This window comes from Triticum aestivum, chromosome 7D (assembly GCF_018294505.1).
Source record: "Triticum aestivum cultivar Chinese Spring chromosome 7D, IWGSC CS RefSeq v2.1, whole genome shotgun sequence".
NCBI classification, from domain to species: Eukaryota; Viridiplantae; Streptophyta; class Magnoliopsida; order Poales; family Poaceae; genus Triticum; species Triticum aestivum.
In genome coordinates, this window is record NC_057814.1 from 406,830,592 (window position 1) to 406,847,802 (window position 17,211).

Below are 17,211 nucleotides of genomic sequence, written 5' to 3' on the forward strand. Positions count from 1 at the left end.
CCCAGATAAAATCAGGGAGAAAGAATTATCATGATTCACGAGACGGAGCCGCCGTTACCTCCTGTTCTTCATTGGGAGGCCAGGTCTGGAGTCCGTTTGGGGCTCCGGAAAGGGGGGTCTTCGTTCTTCGTCATCACAAACCCTTCTCCATCGCCGATTCCATGATGCTCCCCACCGGGAGTGAGTAATTTCTTCATAGGCTCGCTGGTCGGTGAGGAGTTGGATGAGATTCATCATGTAATCTAGTTAGTTTTGTTAGGGCTTGATCCCTAGTATCCACTATGTTATGAGATTGATGTTGCTATGACTTTGCCATGCTTAATGCTTGTCACTTTCACTACAACAAGAACCCCCCTACAACAATGCATAGTTAGCAACGCTTTAAACATACGTTGCTATATATCGGCGGTACAACGCATATATGCGTTGGCAGTATCATCTGTAGCCGGCTATAGGAAGAGCAACAAATATCAGGTGTTGGGAGTCTATGCGTAGCTGCTCGTCAAGGAGAGGGAGGGCGCGTAGTCAGTTCGTCCTCTTACACGTAGTTCCGACTCATGGGCTCTAGAATAAAATAATAACGTTTACATATTATTTAATCATATGGATAAATTATTTTTTCTGTTCTTTTCCGGTAAGCCGTGTGGGAAAATCTAATTTATAGTGTGCACACCCTCATCGTCCCGTGCGGCGGTTCACTTAAATGTCCGATCTTTTTAGGACAAACCTGATCTATCGTCCCAGAAAAAAAAGCCCTGCTATATCGGTATTAATTGAATGTACAGTCGCGTTGTATGTGTCAAAGGATACCCAGAATAGATTATATATTATACTACTCCCTCTGATAACCTAAAAATCCCCGAAAAAAACCTAAAAATTTGTCGAGAGAAAACTCTGCCATCGAGCAATCCCACCTGCCGCCGCCGCCTCCCGAAGCAGCCAACTCCACCTCAATCCCGACGCGCCGTCCCCCATATTGCACGCCCGGCCGTCTCCGCGGCCGCCCTCCCAGCTCCCTCATATTGCTACGCCGCCGCCGATCCATCTCTCCTTCGATCGCCGCCCCCAAGCAGCCAGGCTCCTCATCCCAGACGCGCCAATCCCCCATACCGAACGCCCAACCGCCCAAAATCCCTCCGCCACCGCCCTTCCCTGGCTCCCTCCACCTAGCCGCGTCGTCGACTTTTGCCGTGCTGACACCGTCCTCCCTGGCTCCCTGTACCTAGCTGCGCGGCCAACCAGCTGTCTGCCAATCGCCGCCTCACCGAGCTGCACCGGAAGCGCCTCTGCATAGGTAACCTTCCCTCACCCTCTTCATCTCTTGTCTGACACTGTCATTTTTCCGCTGGTTTGGTGAATGTGAAAGATGACACTGGAAAAGTAACACCTGAACTGAACTTGATGCGACTAAAGTCAATTCAGTATATCCATCTAGCATAATCATGCACATCCATTGTTCAAGAAAAAAAGTCTTATTTGTAATTTCGTATTTTACTTCCTATAAAGATGATCAATGTTATAAGAAGCTTACTGTTCCACTTAAGTCAGATTTCAGTGTATAACAGAGTATACACATGTTTTCTTGTATGATGTACAATATTGAATTTCAAATAACTTCGCTACTTTACTGTTATTTCGATAAAATCAGAAACCATTGGATGGTTCCACAAGCCAAGGCAAATATATATGGTTATACCCTTACAATTATACAAATGGTCTAAATGTCTGAATAGCACACAAAGTATTTAATGTACAGGGGACAAAACCAGAAAAAAAATTATAGATGCTTCTTGCCTATGGTATTGTTTCGCTGGTATATGGCATTAGTCGATGATCCTTCATTCGATGTATCAGTATGTTATGCAACTGAAAGAAAGTGTATGTATATAATGCAGCTGATATATTGAGTTGAGTGTTCTTGAAAAAAAATGAGTTGAGATGGTAGGGGTGTATAATATATCCGAGATCAGCCGTCGGTGTAGCTATTTCATATTAACATCGCAATGTTGTTCAAAGTGGATGAAACCTCAAGTTTATCAGATTCATGTTGGAGACTCTGCTATACATCTTTTTAGATCCTACATGTTCAGTTTTATTAGCCTGTAGTTTTCAAAAAGATTATTGGTGTACCTTTGTTTATCATGTAGTCCTATTACTATAGAACGTATTCTTCTATTGGCAAACCAATCATGCCCCTTGGGAAATATGTGGATGATATGCATGTCCCTGTTGGTTGAGAGAAAATTTGATTGTTAGGGTAGTACGACCCTGTAAGGACTCTGAGAAACATGATGCAATTTTGTTCTTTTCTTTTCAGAATTTCTGTCACATCTGTACCAGCCATATGGCAGTGGCCGCCTAACCTACACCAGCACCAAAGACGCACCCCTGCATAGGTAAGCTTCTCATCCTCTTCATCTCTTGTATGATGTTGTCTCCTTAATATTTGGAAAATATTTATGTCATTGATGATGCAGTTTGCTTAGACAAAGTATAAGTTTGATATTTTTATGGTCTGCTTATGCTTGTTAGACATAACTTATCTTGATTAGTAACTAGAAAATTGGATTAATTAGGGTTCAACCTTGCAATGACCACTGACTCTTTATTGCAGAGTGGGCATGGATGTAGAAATCAGCAAGGTACTTTTGCGTTATCCTAGAGGAAGTAGCCGGTACTTGGCTGGCATAGATGGATTTTTGGAATTTGCATATAAAGATAAGACAGAAGATACCACGATCCTTTGTCCATGTGAAGAATGCGTGCACACTAATGTGTTGTCAAAGAAGGACGTCCGTGATCATTTGATCTGTAATGGAATTCTTCAGAGTTATGACAAATGGGTTTTTCATGGCGAATCTTCAGATGAGCACAATAATGATCAGCAACCACAACCTCAAAATGAACAAATGCTTGCTGACATGCATGGGTTAATTAATGATGCCTTTAGGAATATGTATGATGATGTGCCAATGAGTGAGAGTCCAGATCTACCAAATCAGCATGGACCAAATTTAGAAGCTGAAGAATTTTACAGATTGATCAATGATTCGAAGAAGCCTTTGTGGCCGGGATGTGGATTATCACTGCTATCATTACTTGTGATTTTGTTTAATATAAAATCCATGAACAAATGGTCTGATAAGTCATTTGGAGATCTACTTGACACTCTACGCATGGCAATTCCAAACGGAAATGAGCTGCCCCAAAATTTCTATGAGGCTAAGAAGATTGTTTCCAAATTTGGCCTAGATTATAAAAAAATTCATGCTTGACCGAATAATTGCCAGCTGTTCTGGAAAGACACAGAAAATGATGATTTTTGCTCAATATGCAAGGCTTCTAGGTGGAAAGATAAAGAACCGGGAACGAAGTTAACAAAGAAGGAAAGAAAAAAAGCAACACCAAGCAAAGTTTTACGTTACTTTCCAATCAAGGATAGGTTGAAAAGATTGTTCATGTGCAAAGAGACAGCACCTCTTTTGAGGTGGCATGATGAAGAGCGCATTAAGGATGGCGCACTACGACATCCAGCCGATTCCCCCGCATGGAAGAATTTAGATGAAAGGTACTCAAAAATTGCATCTGATGCCCGTAATTTGCGGATTGGCTTGGCTACTGATGGATTTAATCCCTATGGGATGCTAAGTTGTAGTTATAGTTGTTGGCCAGTTGTTTTGGTCATATATAATCTGCCTCCATGGTTGTGCATGAAAGAATCTTACCTTTTGCTATCTTCGATAATTCCTGGGCCCAAAAGTCCAGGCGATAATATTCATGTCTTTCTCCAGCCACTTTTGGATGACTTGAAAGACTTATTTCAGAATGGAATGGTCACATATGATGTGTCCAAAAATGAAACCTTTACTTTGCGAGCAGTGGTGTTATGGACTATAAATGACTTGCCAGCTTTAGGAATGGTTTCTTCACATAAGGTGCATGGAGAATTTGCATGTCTGCCATGCGGTGCGGATGCGTGGTCCAAACGACTGAAACATGGAAAGAAATCATGCTTTATGGGTCACTGCCAATTTCTGCAGCCTGATCATAAATTTCATTTTGATGAAAAGTCTTTTGATGGAACGGTGGAGCATAGAGCAGAGCCTCGAACTTACTATGGACGTCAGGTTGAAGAAGAAATAAAGGCTCTTTGTGATTTTAAGGAGTCAAAAACTTATAAGGGATTAAGTAGTCTATTTACACTACCCTACTGGGACTATAATCTCCTTCGACATAATCTTGACGTGATGCATATAGAGAAGAATGTGTGTGATAATATTCTGGGTACACTTTTAGGTTTAGATGGGAAGTCAAAAGATAATCTTAGTGCTCGTCTAGATCTTAAAGAAATGAATATTAGAGAGGACCTACATCGAGAGCAACAGCCTTCAGGCAAGTTTTACTTACCACCCGCATTATTTACCATGTCCAGAAGTGAGATAAAATTGTTCCTTGAAGTTCTTGAGTCTATAATGGTCCCCGATGGCTATTGTGGAAATATATCTAAATGTGCGAAGTCTGCTGAAGGAAAAATTTCTGGGCTAAAGACACATGACTGCCATGTCCTGCTGCAGCAATTCATGCCTATAGCATTGACGGGTATTCTTCCAGACCATGTCACAACAGTACTATTTGAATTATCTGTTTACTTCCGAGGAATATGTTCAAAAGTTCTCCATGTAAATGAGCTTGACCGTTTGGAAGAATCAATTAGAACCACACTTTGTAAAATGGAGATGATATTCCCTCTTGGGTTTTTCACAGTCATGGTTCATTTAGTTGTCCATTTAGCAACTGAATGTAAACTTGCTGGACCAGTTTGCTATCGATGGGTGTACTTTATTGAAAGGTAACAGTGTGATGCTAAGGAAAGCACAATATTGGAATAAATGATGTCATATGACCTGCTCAATTGATGTTTTGACATGTGTTGCAGGTACCTTGGTAAATTAAAGTCATATGTTCGCAACAAAGCTCGCCCTGAGGGTTCAATTGCTGAATCATATTTGGCGGATGAGTGTATGGCCTTTTGTTCAAGATACTTAGAGGGTTTCTCTACTAAGCACAACCAACCATCAAGGAATAATGACAAACCAAATGAGAATGAATCTGCCATGTATGCAAATGAATCCACATTATTTCCTCCAGTAGGGAATCCATTGGGAAAACCACGCACCTACACCTTGAATGATATGGAGTCCTTACAAGCCCATAGATTTGTGCTCTACAACTGTGATGTTGTCACTCCATATCTCATGTAAATGTCTTCCCTTAACTTGTTAGCATGTTGACTTTTTTGATCTAAAATTGTGTTTATATGTGTTGTAGAGCACATGGTGCTGAACTAAAAAGGAAAAACCGCAACAAGCGCCTAGCACTAAAAACCATTGAGCGCATGCAGCATGCAAACTTCCCCGATTGGTTTAGAGATCATGTAAGTTCCCTGTTATTAGTTTTCCGATTTTGAGTTTATGTTATCTAAGTTCCGTGTTGGTGTAGGTAATGCAGCTAGAGCAGCAAAGGGGTACTGACAGCATTGATGATGATATTAGATGGTTGGCTCGTGGTCCAATTGAGGTTGCACGAAGATACATAGGCTTCTGTACCCGTGGATATAGATTTAGACCCAAGCGTTATGATAAGAAGACTCAAAACAGTGGAGTTGTATTGACCGCAAAAACATCAAGTTATGCTTCTGCAGGTGATACTAACCCTATACTTGGAGATGTCATGTACTATGGGAAGATACTTGACATAATTGAGTTGGATTATTACAGAAAATTTTCGGTGGTGCTATTCAAATGTGAATGGCTTAATAGTACTAAAGAAGAAGAAGTAAAAAAAGGATAGATTTGGTCGTATGCTTGTGAATTTTTCACAAGTCCATAGTGGTGACAAGATAGAGGATGAGCCTTTTGTATTTGCCAATCAAGTTGACCAAGTTTTCTATACGAAAGACCATACAAATCCTGGATGGTCATTTGTGACGAAGGTGACTCCTCGAGACAATTTTGACATGGGTGAAGAATGGAATGATATAGAAAGTGAACCTTATCATGTCAGTAATCTGGGTGAGCTTTTTAATACTGCGCATGGGAATGAAATGTGGACTAGAAGAGATATAGAAGGCACAACTGTAGATCCTATTACAAGTTCTGATCCTGAAGCTTCGGAACTAAATGAAAGGTTTGCTTCTAATGTCTTGTTTTTCACTGCTAGGTTTGCAAATTCTAGCTTATCTTTACAATACTGTAAGATCTACAATTTTGTTAATAAAACATAGTATTTCTGTAGCTGACGCTGCGGTGAAGTTATTTTGAGAGTAATGCCAATGTTGCTGAACAATCATTGAAAGGAGATGCCGTTGAAACGTCATCGTCGAAGCATGTTCTTGAACTTCAATCTATCAGATACAAGTAGCCAAGGAAATACCTCAGTTTGTTAGCACACCTACTTGTCCAAGTCCAGATGAGGGGCATGCATCCTTTTTAGTATTTACCACCATTTCTGCTACCTGTTAAGGTTCACTGCCCCATGTAAATTTCTCCTTGTTCGGTTACAGTTAGGATTCAGTGGTAAGTTATCAGATGTGGCAGTTGTTCATTCAATGTTGAATATACTGGATTTTTTGATTTCTCAGGAATTTGAACACAGTTTGTTTTCTCATGAATTTGAACACAGTTCTTTTCCTTTTTGTTTTGTATCTAACATCTCATATATTTTTTGGATGCCTAGTTTGACATATGGGTGAACAGTAAAATCCTTTCAATTTAAATTATATATAGACTATGTATGAATTATTTAATTCTAGGTATGTCGAGTTGAAATCCAACGAGCTTGCCTTGACCAAGCGTCCTTCATTTCTTGACGGAGTTACAAAAACACACATATACTTGTATTATTTTGTTATTCGATCCCGAGTTCAGTTAATATTCAATTAAAATTTGAGCGACTCATATATATATTTTTCTTTAATTTTCATCTATTTTTGTTTCAAGCTCTTCTACTAACTTCACAAAATGGAAGGGAAAATGTGAGTGAAAATCAAACTTTGCTCATGTTAATAACCGTGATCGGCCGGAGCTGGCGGGTCTCCGAGGCTCCAAGCACCTTGGGAATTAGAGTTATTATCCCGTAGTTGAGCCGGGCGAGGTCACAAGACCCTACGTCATGTATGTGTTCCAAAATGTCTGAAAGAACTGTCATGTATGTGTTCCAAAATGTCTGGAAGAACTTCACCGGGAGGCCACCTAGGCCAGGAGCAAGGCTGGGTTATGCCTTTGATCGCCGCCCACGCGTCCTCAACCGAGAAGGGGGTCGTGAGGGATGCAATTGCGGAGCCTTCGACCATTGGAGATTGCCCTAGAAGTAAGCCGTATTCGCATCGCCCTGGAGTACCCAGCGTTGGGTACCCCTCTGGTGCCAGTAAGCCTCCACGTCTCGACCTTATGCACCGAGCGTTAAGTCGTGTGCGGGGATCGAGGAGTTGCATGTCAATTACCATGCGCGTATGCACCTCTTTCGATGGGACATGCCAATGTGGTGATCCCTCAAAACACGTTCGCACGTGTGTTGACCAAAGGGGGGAGGGCATGTGGGTAGGCCCTCGGATAAGACCAACCTGCATCACTAGACCTAGTCGGATTGTCATCGGGACTGGGGAAGAAGACCCGACCGACTTCTTGGTCTGCAACATAAGGGCGGTGTTGCAAACCAGCGTATGGGTACGATTGTTGCGCGCCACATGGTCATATTATGATCGCACAATCGCAGAAGTGGTTGACACACACTCAGTTATCAGCCATATGAGGCCAAAGAGTTTTGGTATTTTTAGACTGGTAATATTTGCCCACATGCCAAAAAAAATACTCCCAACTTATTATGATACTTTCTTGACATTGTCATAGTCTTATATTAAGTACGGAGGTAGTAAAGTAGTATATATTATTTAATAATCTCTTTTTATTTTAATTAATTTATCCATACATAAAAAAAAGTTTGAGAGCCCCAAAAAAAGGAGTTTGAGAGTAATGTCGGACGAAATGCTAGTGCAGGTCGACACTATTTCAGCTCCCTCCATTTTTCTATCGGAAAAGGGAAACGTTTCACGCCGGGGCGCCGGTCGAGTCGCCACGCAAGTGTTCGTGAAACGTCACGAGTTAGCCACGTACGTGCTTGCAGCCTATCTTATCCATATCCCTTTCGTCTCCAGAGAGCCCGAACCACATGTTTTCTTCTTCCTCTCCCTTAGATCGTAATCTCCACACAGGCCCGCACAATCACCGTAACCAAGCTACGCGGCCGCATGCTGTAGGGGGGTGCGGCCACTAACGCTGCAAGGTGCGAAGCCAAGGGGCGCTCCTCGCATGGCCGCGCGTCCACCTTCCTTTTCTCACCTCCCACAGCGCCGTGACAACCATGGCCATGGGCGGGTCTGGGAGCTTGGTGGAGCAGCATCATCAGCTGTGGAATATTGGTTGTAGCAAATTCAATCACCGGTGGTAGCAAAAATCTACTACGGTTGCAGCAAAACGGCGTCATCGCCATCACGAGTCGCAGCTGAGATAAGAAGCTTGAAGCTTTTTTCAATGCGGTTGTAACTTTTATAACTGTCGGTTGCAACTTTCGTTTTTCGTCCATGGCTTCGTTTCCACGATTGAAACTTTTTTTATAGTCGGATCAAGCTTTTTTCGTTGCTAGATGAAGCTTTTTTTGTCACCGGTTGTAACTTTTCTTGGTCATCCATACCTCCAGTCGTATACTGGTTGAAGCTTTTTTCATAGCCGGTTGAAGCTTTTCCTATCGCTAGTTGTAGCTTTTTTCGTCATTGGTTGTAGCACTGGGCTTCTCCCCCGGTGCTCGATTTTTTGTTGCAAGCCGCACACCGGGGATGAGCAGCGGCGAGCATGGCGGCAAGCTTCAGTCGTCGCAACCGGAGCTACAATGGTCTCAACAAGAGCTTCAACCGCGGGGTGCGGCTGTTGCACGGGGTAAAGCAACAAGGACGGACGGCGGTGGTTGGGGCTGGTGACTGGGATGGTGGCCGGCGGGGACGAGGGCGGACGGCTGTGACGAGGACGGTGGCCGGCGGGACGAGGGCGGACAGCTGCGACGAGGACGGCAGCTTCGTGGACGAGGGCGGCCGGCGAGCTGGCTGGCATATGGAAGATCACGGGGCAGTGGGGATGAACAGATGGCATGACTTTTTTTTTTACCAGCGCAGCAATTGGGGAAGATGCAATCGTGCGACTATTATGAAACGCATCTTACGTCTACGGTACGACCGGCCGAATTATTCGACCGGCGCACCGGCGCAGATCAGTGCCTTTTCTATTTCCCTCGGTTGCTTCCCTCCATTTTTTTCATTTCCCTCCAAAATAAGCTAACTGCCCAAAAATCCTCCGCACCTCTCCCCATCTATCTCAACAGCACAAGTCCTGGGTTTCTCTTCCCCAACACCTCTGCCGGCTGGCGGCGGCAGGCGATTCTCCGCCATCTCTCCGATTGCAGGTTAGTGCCTCCTTCGCACGGCCTCTCTCTTGCATTCGACCTCCTACTGGGCTGATCAGTCCGGCCACCGCGTTCGCGCACCTGTAATCGCTCTGCCATAGCGCGCACAGCGCCGCGTCCTCTGTTCCGGGGTCTTCAACCGGATCAAGCCATCGAGGGCAGCCGCGGCACCCAGCAGCTGGGGAACCCGAAGCGTTGGGCTGGGTCGTCGAGGCAACGCAGGCGTTCGCTCGCTGCTGCCATGTTTCCCATTCCTTGCCTTGCCTTAATACAAATCGGGTTGACTAGAATCAAGGCATGAAACCAGGCAACTAATTAATTAGTTAAACCACCATACCACGCTTCGTCTATTTGGGCCGTGTTCCGCTTGTCGATTTTGTCAGTTAACAGCTGCTGAAGTAGTTCTTCAGTTTCGTCAGTTTAGGTTGTGTTTTTCCCTTTCCGTTAGTTTCGTCAGTAGCAAGTTTCTTCAGTTAGCAGAAAATAAGCTGAGCTGCGACTCGGCGTAGTTTGTTAGCACTTTCCGCGGCCCTGACCTGATCGTGGGATGGCACGAAGGAGACGGTCATGGCCGCATCGCGGGGAGCGCTGGGATGACAGCGCTCACGACCCGGACGTGCCTTGTTTCTTGTTTTTCAGTTGGTCTCTCTAATTGCTGAATAAGAAGGAATAGAGAGCAGAAAGTTGTGAGGTTGAACGCGGCACAAAACTCCATTGGCTCCCTCGTGTGAGCTCGAGCGCTAGGTCTGACAGATTTGCTGGTCTAAGGAGTAGTTAATTGCAAGTCTAACTAGCACGTGACAATCTGCATTAGCTTGTGGGTCAATGTTGTGAAATGTATTACTACTTGATCAGTGGTATATGTAGACCAGTGCTCAACTACATGCTAGTTTGACTAAATTTACAATGTTTTTAACTTTATGTTTTGGTTTTCTCATGGAGCAGATATGACACGAAGTAAACTTCATGTTGTTGAATGCAATGATGAATACATGGCGGAGGAACATATTGAACATGAGAATGCCATGCCTAAAGATGCTGATTCATCTCATGTTCAACCATCATCTTGTAATAGCGAAGAAGGCTTGACTGATAGTGAAGATGAAGAGGACCAGGATGACAGTGCTGCTAATGAACAAGGTAATTACCTTTTGATACTCTGCTAGATATTCTGAAAAATTAGAATCAACAATTGCACTGCCATCTTCTACAGAACAGAACAGAACAGAATGGTAACTTTTTAGTTTTGATGGTGTGTAGTGTGGCTGTGAGGACTATGATCATCAGAACAACTAAAACTAAACCATGTACTATATGGAATAAAAGCATTGCACTTCCTACTTTTTACTTGGCTAGCTACACTAACTGTTGGGCAAAAGGCTTCAGCAAGCAACAGTACACTGCATCCTGTCTTTGCATTGCCGTAAGATTCACCGTTGTTTATGTGTGGTTAACTACAAGTGTTTTGGTAATTTATCCATGATCAGATGAAGATGGAGAAACAACCAAGCGTGGCAGGACAAGGCTAAAAGAAATATGGAATCTTCCAAAAGGGCAGAGAATTGTGGTCCAGTGCAATGAACTAAACCAGCCAATTGGAACAGAAGCTGGACGTCTTGCGAATTTTCTTGGCACGGTTGCTAGGAATGGAAAATTGTGTAGTTTGAGCTACAAGGACTGGAGAAAACTAATAGGAGAGAGAGAAAAAAGACCAATGAACAAAGAAACAAAAGTGATATACTAGCGCAAGTAAAGGTATATATCGAATACATTAAATCTCTTTTGCTAACATCATTATGCTTTACGTGGCGCTATCATAAGCATTGTTTTGTTTGAAATGTAGATGAGATTTCTTACCCTTCTCGCTTGGAAAAGTATATATTAAAGAAAATTGGAGATAGATGGAGGCAACATAAGTCAGATCTGAAAGCACTGTATTTTGATGCAAATAAGAGCATGGAAGCGAATAACACCAATGTTCCAAAGGGTGTGATTAAGGATCAGTGGATTACTCTGGTCAATAATTCGATGACCCCAAAGGCACAGGTACATATAAACTTGCCAGATTTGTTATGTACATGTTGCTCAGTCATGGTATGAAATTATGAAAATACATGTGCGTATATTATACAATTTTTTGACAGGGGATAAGTGAGAAAAATAGGAACAACTGTGCGATGAGGAAGTCGAAACACACGGCTGGAACTAAGAGTTTTCCACGAGTTAGAGAACAGCTGGTCAGTTTACGAGAACTCGAACTATATGCATCTACATCCCATTTGTACTGCAGGTCTTTAATAAATTAACCGTTTGACCAATAGAGACTAAAGGATCCGGAAAAGAAGTACCCCCACAGGGTTGTCTTATACATGCATACCCATCAGCACAAAAGCGACAAGAAAATGAATGAACAAGTGGTATCATATTGACTCTCTTTTATCTAAAATTATAATGTTGTTTACCACATTGTTCTGACATACAGTATTCATGTATATAGGTTGATTTGAAGAAACGGATAGCAGCGAATCCAGATTTAGTAGATACTAGTAGAGGAAAGACAGCATGGAAAGGAGATGTTTTGAATGCAGTACTTGGCGCAGACAAGCCTGGACATGTACATGGCCTCGGACTAGTTCCGAATCCAAATCAAGTCTTTGATGTGTCAACTTCACGCCACTTTCAGAATATACACCTTAGTTCATTGGAGGATACATCGAATGAAGATCTTTTGGCTGTCAGACTTAAGATGGAGAAGTTGGAGAAAAGAGTGGAAAACCAAGATGCCGAAATTCTGGAACTAAAAGGGAAGACAAAAAACTCTGAAGGACAGGTAAATTCGAAGAATTTCTCCATTATTCAATACATGTACTAATTTTTAGGTTCTAGTTACAGGGTTCTTTGGATCAGATATCTAAATCTCGAGATGTTCCTTCTATTGCTAAGACAATTTCAAAGAGAAAAGTATGTGTCTTTACAAAGGTTTAACAATTTTTTTGATGCCATTTTACAAGTATGTTCTTAGTCTTGTTTGGTTTCAATCAACAGAGAATTTATGGCGACGGTCATAGTCAACAACTTGGTACTGTTGGGCAGCAGAATAATGTGAAGGTAGTGTATGGATGCATTAGTATATTTCTGTTTGCTTTTTATAGAAATTAATCATCTCTTGCTATTCATTACAGAGCAAGGAAACATTTCTCGATGACAGGGAGATGCAACCATCATACAAACGTCCTCTTGTGGATAGGTATGCTCATTTATATATTGTTTGGAATCGAGCATGGTTGAGTAGCAATTAGAATTACTCGCACATTTTGCAGTATGAATGTTTATTATTTTTCTTGGCAATCTTGTAATATATCTTTGTCACAGAGCAATGAGTCTTTCATCCAGGATGAAAATGTGCAACAAGAGAAGGAAAACACTAGTGCAGATAAGGTTAGTAACTCCTTCCTTTTCTCAACTTATTAGCAATATCAAGAATCATGAGAAGATTACCATAAGAACTTTCATGCTAATACACCAATGAAATCAAATCTAAAACAACAGATACTCCTTGCGCAGCTGTTGTTACTTCTTTTCATTAGGTGCTTATCTTCTATATGCTTATTTATTCACAGCTCTGAATCCATTTCAAAACTAGCAAAATATATTTATCTTTAGAATGCTTGCCATTATTCAATACATGTACTAATTGTTAGGTTCTCGTCACAGGGTTCTTTGGGTGAGGAGTCTACATCTCAAGATGCTCTTTGTGTTGGCAAGACAAATTCAAAACAGAAAGTATTTACCTATAGAATGTTCTAATAATATGTTGAAGTCATTTAAATAAATATGATCATTTCCCTTTTTGGTTTCAATCAACAGACAGTATATAGCGATAGTCGTAGTCAACAACTTGGCACCGTTGGGCCGCAGAATAATGCGATGGTAGTGTATGGATGCATCAATATGTTTTTGTTTGCTTTTAGAGAAATTAATCATCTCTTGCCATTCATTACAGAGCAAGGAAAACTTTCTCTATGACATGGAGATGCAACCATCAAACAAACGTCCTTCTAAGGATAAGGTATGCTAATTTATATACTGTTTGGTGTCCAATATGGTTGAGCAACAATTAATTTTTACTTCCTCTTCTCATGGTAGGAATGTTTAGTATAGTTCTTTCGAATCTTATATAAATCTTCTGTCACAGAACAAAGATACTTCTATCCATGATGAACATGTGCAACAAGAGAAGGCAAACACTAGTGCAGATAAGGTTAGTGCACTCCGTATCTTTTAAACTTCTAAAGCTTCTTTTCACTATGCATCTCTGCTCTCTTGCTCCAAGAAATTTATTGCACATTTCCAGCGAATACTCATGCTAGAAATGAAGTCTGACATAAATAACAGTTTCAATGTTGAGTAGAAATATCTTAGATACGAATCTAAGAGATAAAATTGAGTTAGTTTCACCAAGTTGAAAAATCTCTGCACATTTCTATTTTAGCCTTTCGTTTGCATAATGTTGCAGACCTTGTACATGAAAAGCCAATTATTAAACTGCTGTGTAGATTTGCTAAAAAATACATTGCTAGCCGCAGTAGTTCTTAACATAACAGAGAGTATATGTGGCATTATAGATGTAGTCTTATTGCACAACATGACATGCCAACATTTACTCAAAAAATATGCTTGCACTATTAAATTGATCTCCAACTTAACAAACACGTGTCAACGGGTTAGAGAATACTCTGCGTATGGCAGATTCTGATTCATCGTGTGTACATCTATATTCAGTTTTTCCTTCTGAAGTTGGTCTGATTATTTTGCATCTTGCCATTAGCTTCGTTGCCAGAACACTAGTAAGATCTCAAGAGGAGCTAATGCAACAAAGCATGCCAATGTATGACATAAATTTTCTCAATCTTATTCTTCTCTGTTTCAGTTCTTAAGCTTCAATTATATTGCATACTAATGTTGCACAAAATATATTCTACAGAAACAACAATGCAGTACAACAAATTGCCTGGGTGCCGACTCGATAGATGTATGGGTATTAAGTTTATGTTATGCATGATTATCTGCAAGTTTTAAATTGCTTATATTAGAAATTGTTTTCTGGTACAAATAGGTTGGCACTGTAGTCTTTTTGAAGAGCTTGGGAAATCCAAACAGGAACGTTGCTCTTGGTACGCTCCAAAGCATGGACCCAGAATATAAAGTTGAGGGTGTTCATCTTGGTAACCAATTCTGGGCAGTGCGAGTTGATGCTACATTAGCAAAATCTGATCAGTTGATACGACCACTAAAAAAGGTCAACATTATTGGTCATGCAGCAGGATTAATTATCGCATGGCCTTCAACCTTTGTATGTTGCTCCTCTAATTTTGCTGCTCTTAACCATATTTTCTCTACAATATGGTTACTGATCTTATTCCTTTATTTTGTAGATTGCTAAGATAAAATTGATGATGTATGGCCCAGATGTTGATTGCAAGGTGGACAATGGGCTCCTATTTGTTAGTCTTGTGTAGTGTTTTAGGATGTCATTTCTAGTGTCAATGTTTCAAACATTATGTTTTAGAATGGTTGTGGCGTTGATTGAAACGTCCAGACTTAGGGTACTATGTAGTATCACTTATTGTAACCTTGGGATCATGTTATTTGTAATGCAACAAAGTCAATTTAATATACGAGACCTTTATGTTCATTATATTGTGGCTCCATGCATTGTCAGCTTTGCCAATGTTATTGTAGATCACAATATATGAAATACCATTAGTAGTTCATGATAGAGCAATGCTTCTATACGTTGCAAAGTTCTATTTATGTCTATTTGAATCTCATTTGTACAGTGTGCAGCAACACAAATGAACTGTTGCTATGTTCTAGTTCTATACGTTGCTAATCTGCAACGCTTTTTCACACTCTTTACCAACGCATTTATATATGTTGTTGTAGACTCTTGCAACGCTGCCTACGGCAACGCATATTAATCCGTTGGTAAAGCCCGTAGCAACACATATATGGGCATATAACAACGCATCGATGCATTGCTATAGGGGGGTTCTTGTTGTAGTGTTTTGGTCCGGGTGCCATGATTTCAGATCTGAACCGTTTATGTTATCATTATATCCATGTTCTAGATCCAATCTTGCAAGTTATAGTCACCTACTACGTGTTATGATCCGGCAACCCCGGAGTGACAATAGTCGGGACCACTCCCGGTGATGACCGCAGTTTGAGAATTTCATGTATTCACCGTGTGCTAATGCTTTGTTCCGATTCTCTATTGAAAGGAGGCCTTAATATCCCTTAGTTTCCAATTGGACCCCGCTGCCACGGGAGGGTAGGACAAAAGATGTCATCATGCAAGTTCTTTCCATAAGCACGTATGACTATTTACAGAATACATGCCTACATTATATTTATAAACTGGAGCTAGTGCCGTATCGCCCTAGGTTATGACTCTCACATGATGAATATCATGTAACAAATTACCGATCCAATGCCTACGAATTTATCTTATATTGTTCTTGCTAAGTTACTACTACTATCTTTACTATTGCAGTTGCTACAAAAATAATGCTACCACTGTTACTGTTACTATTGCTGCTGTCGCTATTATCAAAACTATCAAACTACTGTGCTACTGATCACTTTGTTGCAGATAATTAATCTCCAGGTGTGGTTGAATTGACAACTCAGCTGCTAATACTTGCAAATATTCTTTGGCTCCCCTTCTGTCGAATCTATAAATTTGGCTTGAATACTCTACCCTCGAAAACTATTGCGATCCCCTATACTTGTGGGTTATCAAGTGCCCAAAGAAATTATGCTACCTCTAAAAGGAATTCTTAGCAGTTGTGTTTGCTTGTGATAAATTCAGATTTTACATTATTGATTCTAAAGTAATTGTTCACACTGATCATGTTGCTATTAAATACCTTATGGAAAAGAAATATGCTAAACCTAGACTCATTAGGTGGGTTCTTTTGCTACAAGAATTCGATCTACATATCACTGATAGGAAGGAATTAAGCTGAGAACCCAATAGCTGACAACTTGTCTAGGTTAGGAAATATTCTTGATGACCCACTACCTATTGATGATAGCTTTCCCGATGAACAACTAGCTGTCATAAATGCTACTCGTAATACTCCTTGGTATGCAGACTATGCTAATTACATTGTTGCTAAATTTATACCACCTAGTTTCACATACTACTAGAAGAAAAAGCTTTTCTTTGATTTAAGACATTACTTTTGGGATGACCTACATCTTTATAAAGGAGTAGATGGTATCATTAGACGTTGTATACCTGAGCATGAACAAGAACAAATCCTACGAAAGTGTCACTTCGAGGCTTACGGAGGACACCATGCGGGAGACAGAACCGCACACAAGGTATTACAATCTGGTTTTTATTGGCCCACTCTTTTCAAAGATGCTCATAAGTTTGTTCTATCTTGTGATAAATGTCAAAGAATTGGTAATATTAGTAAACGCCAAGAAATGCCTCTGAATTATTCACTTGTTATTGAACCATTTGATGTTGGGACCTTTTCCTTCCTCCAATGGGTATACTCATATTTTAGTTGATGTTGATTACGTTACTAAGTGGTAGAAGCTATTCCAACTAGTAGTGTTGATCACAACACTTCTATTAAAATGCTTAAAGAAGTTATTTTCCTGAGGTTTGGAGTCCCTAGATAT

At 41.0% G+C, this 17,211-nt stretch overlaps 2 protein-coding genes and 1 long non-coding RNA gene across 7 annotated transcripts; all 3 read left to right on the plus strand.

Moving 5' to 3' along the window:
* The first annotated feature begins 870 nt into the window (after positions 1–870).
* On the plus strand, positions 871–4,299 carry LOC123169350 (uncharacterized). The gene is made up of 3 exons (XR_006484759.1): positions 871–1,294; positions 2,318–2,396; positions 2,615–4,299. It is a non-coding gene; the product is annotated as an uncharacterized lncRNA (long non-coding RNA).
* Positions 4,300–4,396: 97 nt separating this feature from the next.
* Positions 4,397–6,588, plus strand: LOC123169697 (uncharacterized). Its single transcript, XM_044587570.1, has 5 exons — positions 4,397–4,849; positions 4,937–5,257; positions 5,329–5,434; positions 5,500–6,186; positions 6,295–6,588. The coding sequence occupies exons 1-4, from the start codon at positions 4,425–4,427 to the stop codon at positions 5,848–5,850; spliced, it is 1,203 nt and encodes a 400-aa protein (XP_044443505.1). The 5' UTR covers positions 4,397–4,424; the 3' UTR covers positions 5,851–6,186; positions 6,295–6,588.
* A 1,646-nt stretch (positions 6,589–8,234) lies between these two features.
* Positions 8,235–15,205, plus strand: LOC123167874 (uncharacterized). Of its 5 annotated transcripts, XM_044585737.1 has the most exons (19): positions 8,235–9,510; positions 10,456–10,650; positions 10,998–11,265; positions 11,354–11,556; positions 11,655–11,747; positions 11,832–11,927; positions 12,008–12,340; positions 12,397–12,471; positions 12,556–12,618; positions 12,693–12,757; positions 12,883–12,948; positions 13,225–13,234; positions 13,378–13,440; positions 13,514–13,579; positions 13,706–13,771; positions 14,339–14,398; positions 14,495–14,542; positions 14,627–14,863; positions 14,946–15,205. In XM_044585737.1, exons 4-19 carry the CDS (start codon positions 11,467–11,469, stop codon positions 15,027–15,029), a joined length of 1,515 nt encoding a protein of 504 aa, XP_044441672.1. In that variant the 5' UTR covers positions 8,235–9,510; positions 10,456–10,650; positions 10,998–11,265; positions 11,354–11,466; the 3' UTR covers positions 15,030–15,205. The 5 variants fall into 5 exon arrangements, with proteins under 5 accessions (XP_044441672.1, XP_044441671.1, XP_044441673.1 ...); XM_044585736.1 differs by having other exon boundaries at positions 8,235–10,650; XM_044585738.1 differs by having other exon boundaries at positions 8,235–10,650; positions 12,403–12,471.
* Positions 15,206–17,211: the final 2,006 nt, after the last annotated feature.

Bases quoted from the DNA above. Each gene is read 5' to 3' on its own strand.
- LOC123169697 (XM_044587570.1), top strand. From the start codon at position 4,425: ATGTCCAGAAGTGAGATAAAATTGTTCCTTGAAGTTCTTGAGTCTATA. The intron at 5,258-5,328 runs GTAAATGTCTTC...TATGTGTTGTAG, and splicing joins GTTGTCACTCCATATCTCAT to AGCACATGGTGCTGAACTAA. The intron at 5,435-5,499 runs GTAAGTTCCCTG...GTGTTGGTGTAG, and splicing joins CCGATTGGTTTAGAGATCAT to GTAATGCAGCTAGAGCAGCA.
- LOC123167874 (XM_044585736.1), top strand. From the start codon at position 11,467: ATGGAAGCGAATAACACCAATGTTCCAAAGGGTGTGATTAAGGATCAG. The intron at 12,758-12,882 runs GTATGCTCATTT...TCTTTGTCACAG, and splicing joins AAACGTCCTCTTGTGGATAG to AGCAATGAGTCTTTCATCCA. The intron at 13,580-13,705 runs GTATGCTAATTT...CTTCTGTCACAG, and splicing joins AACGTCCTTCTAAGGATAAG to AACAAAGATACTTCTATCCA.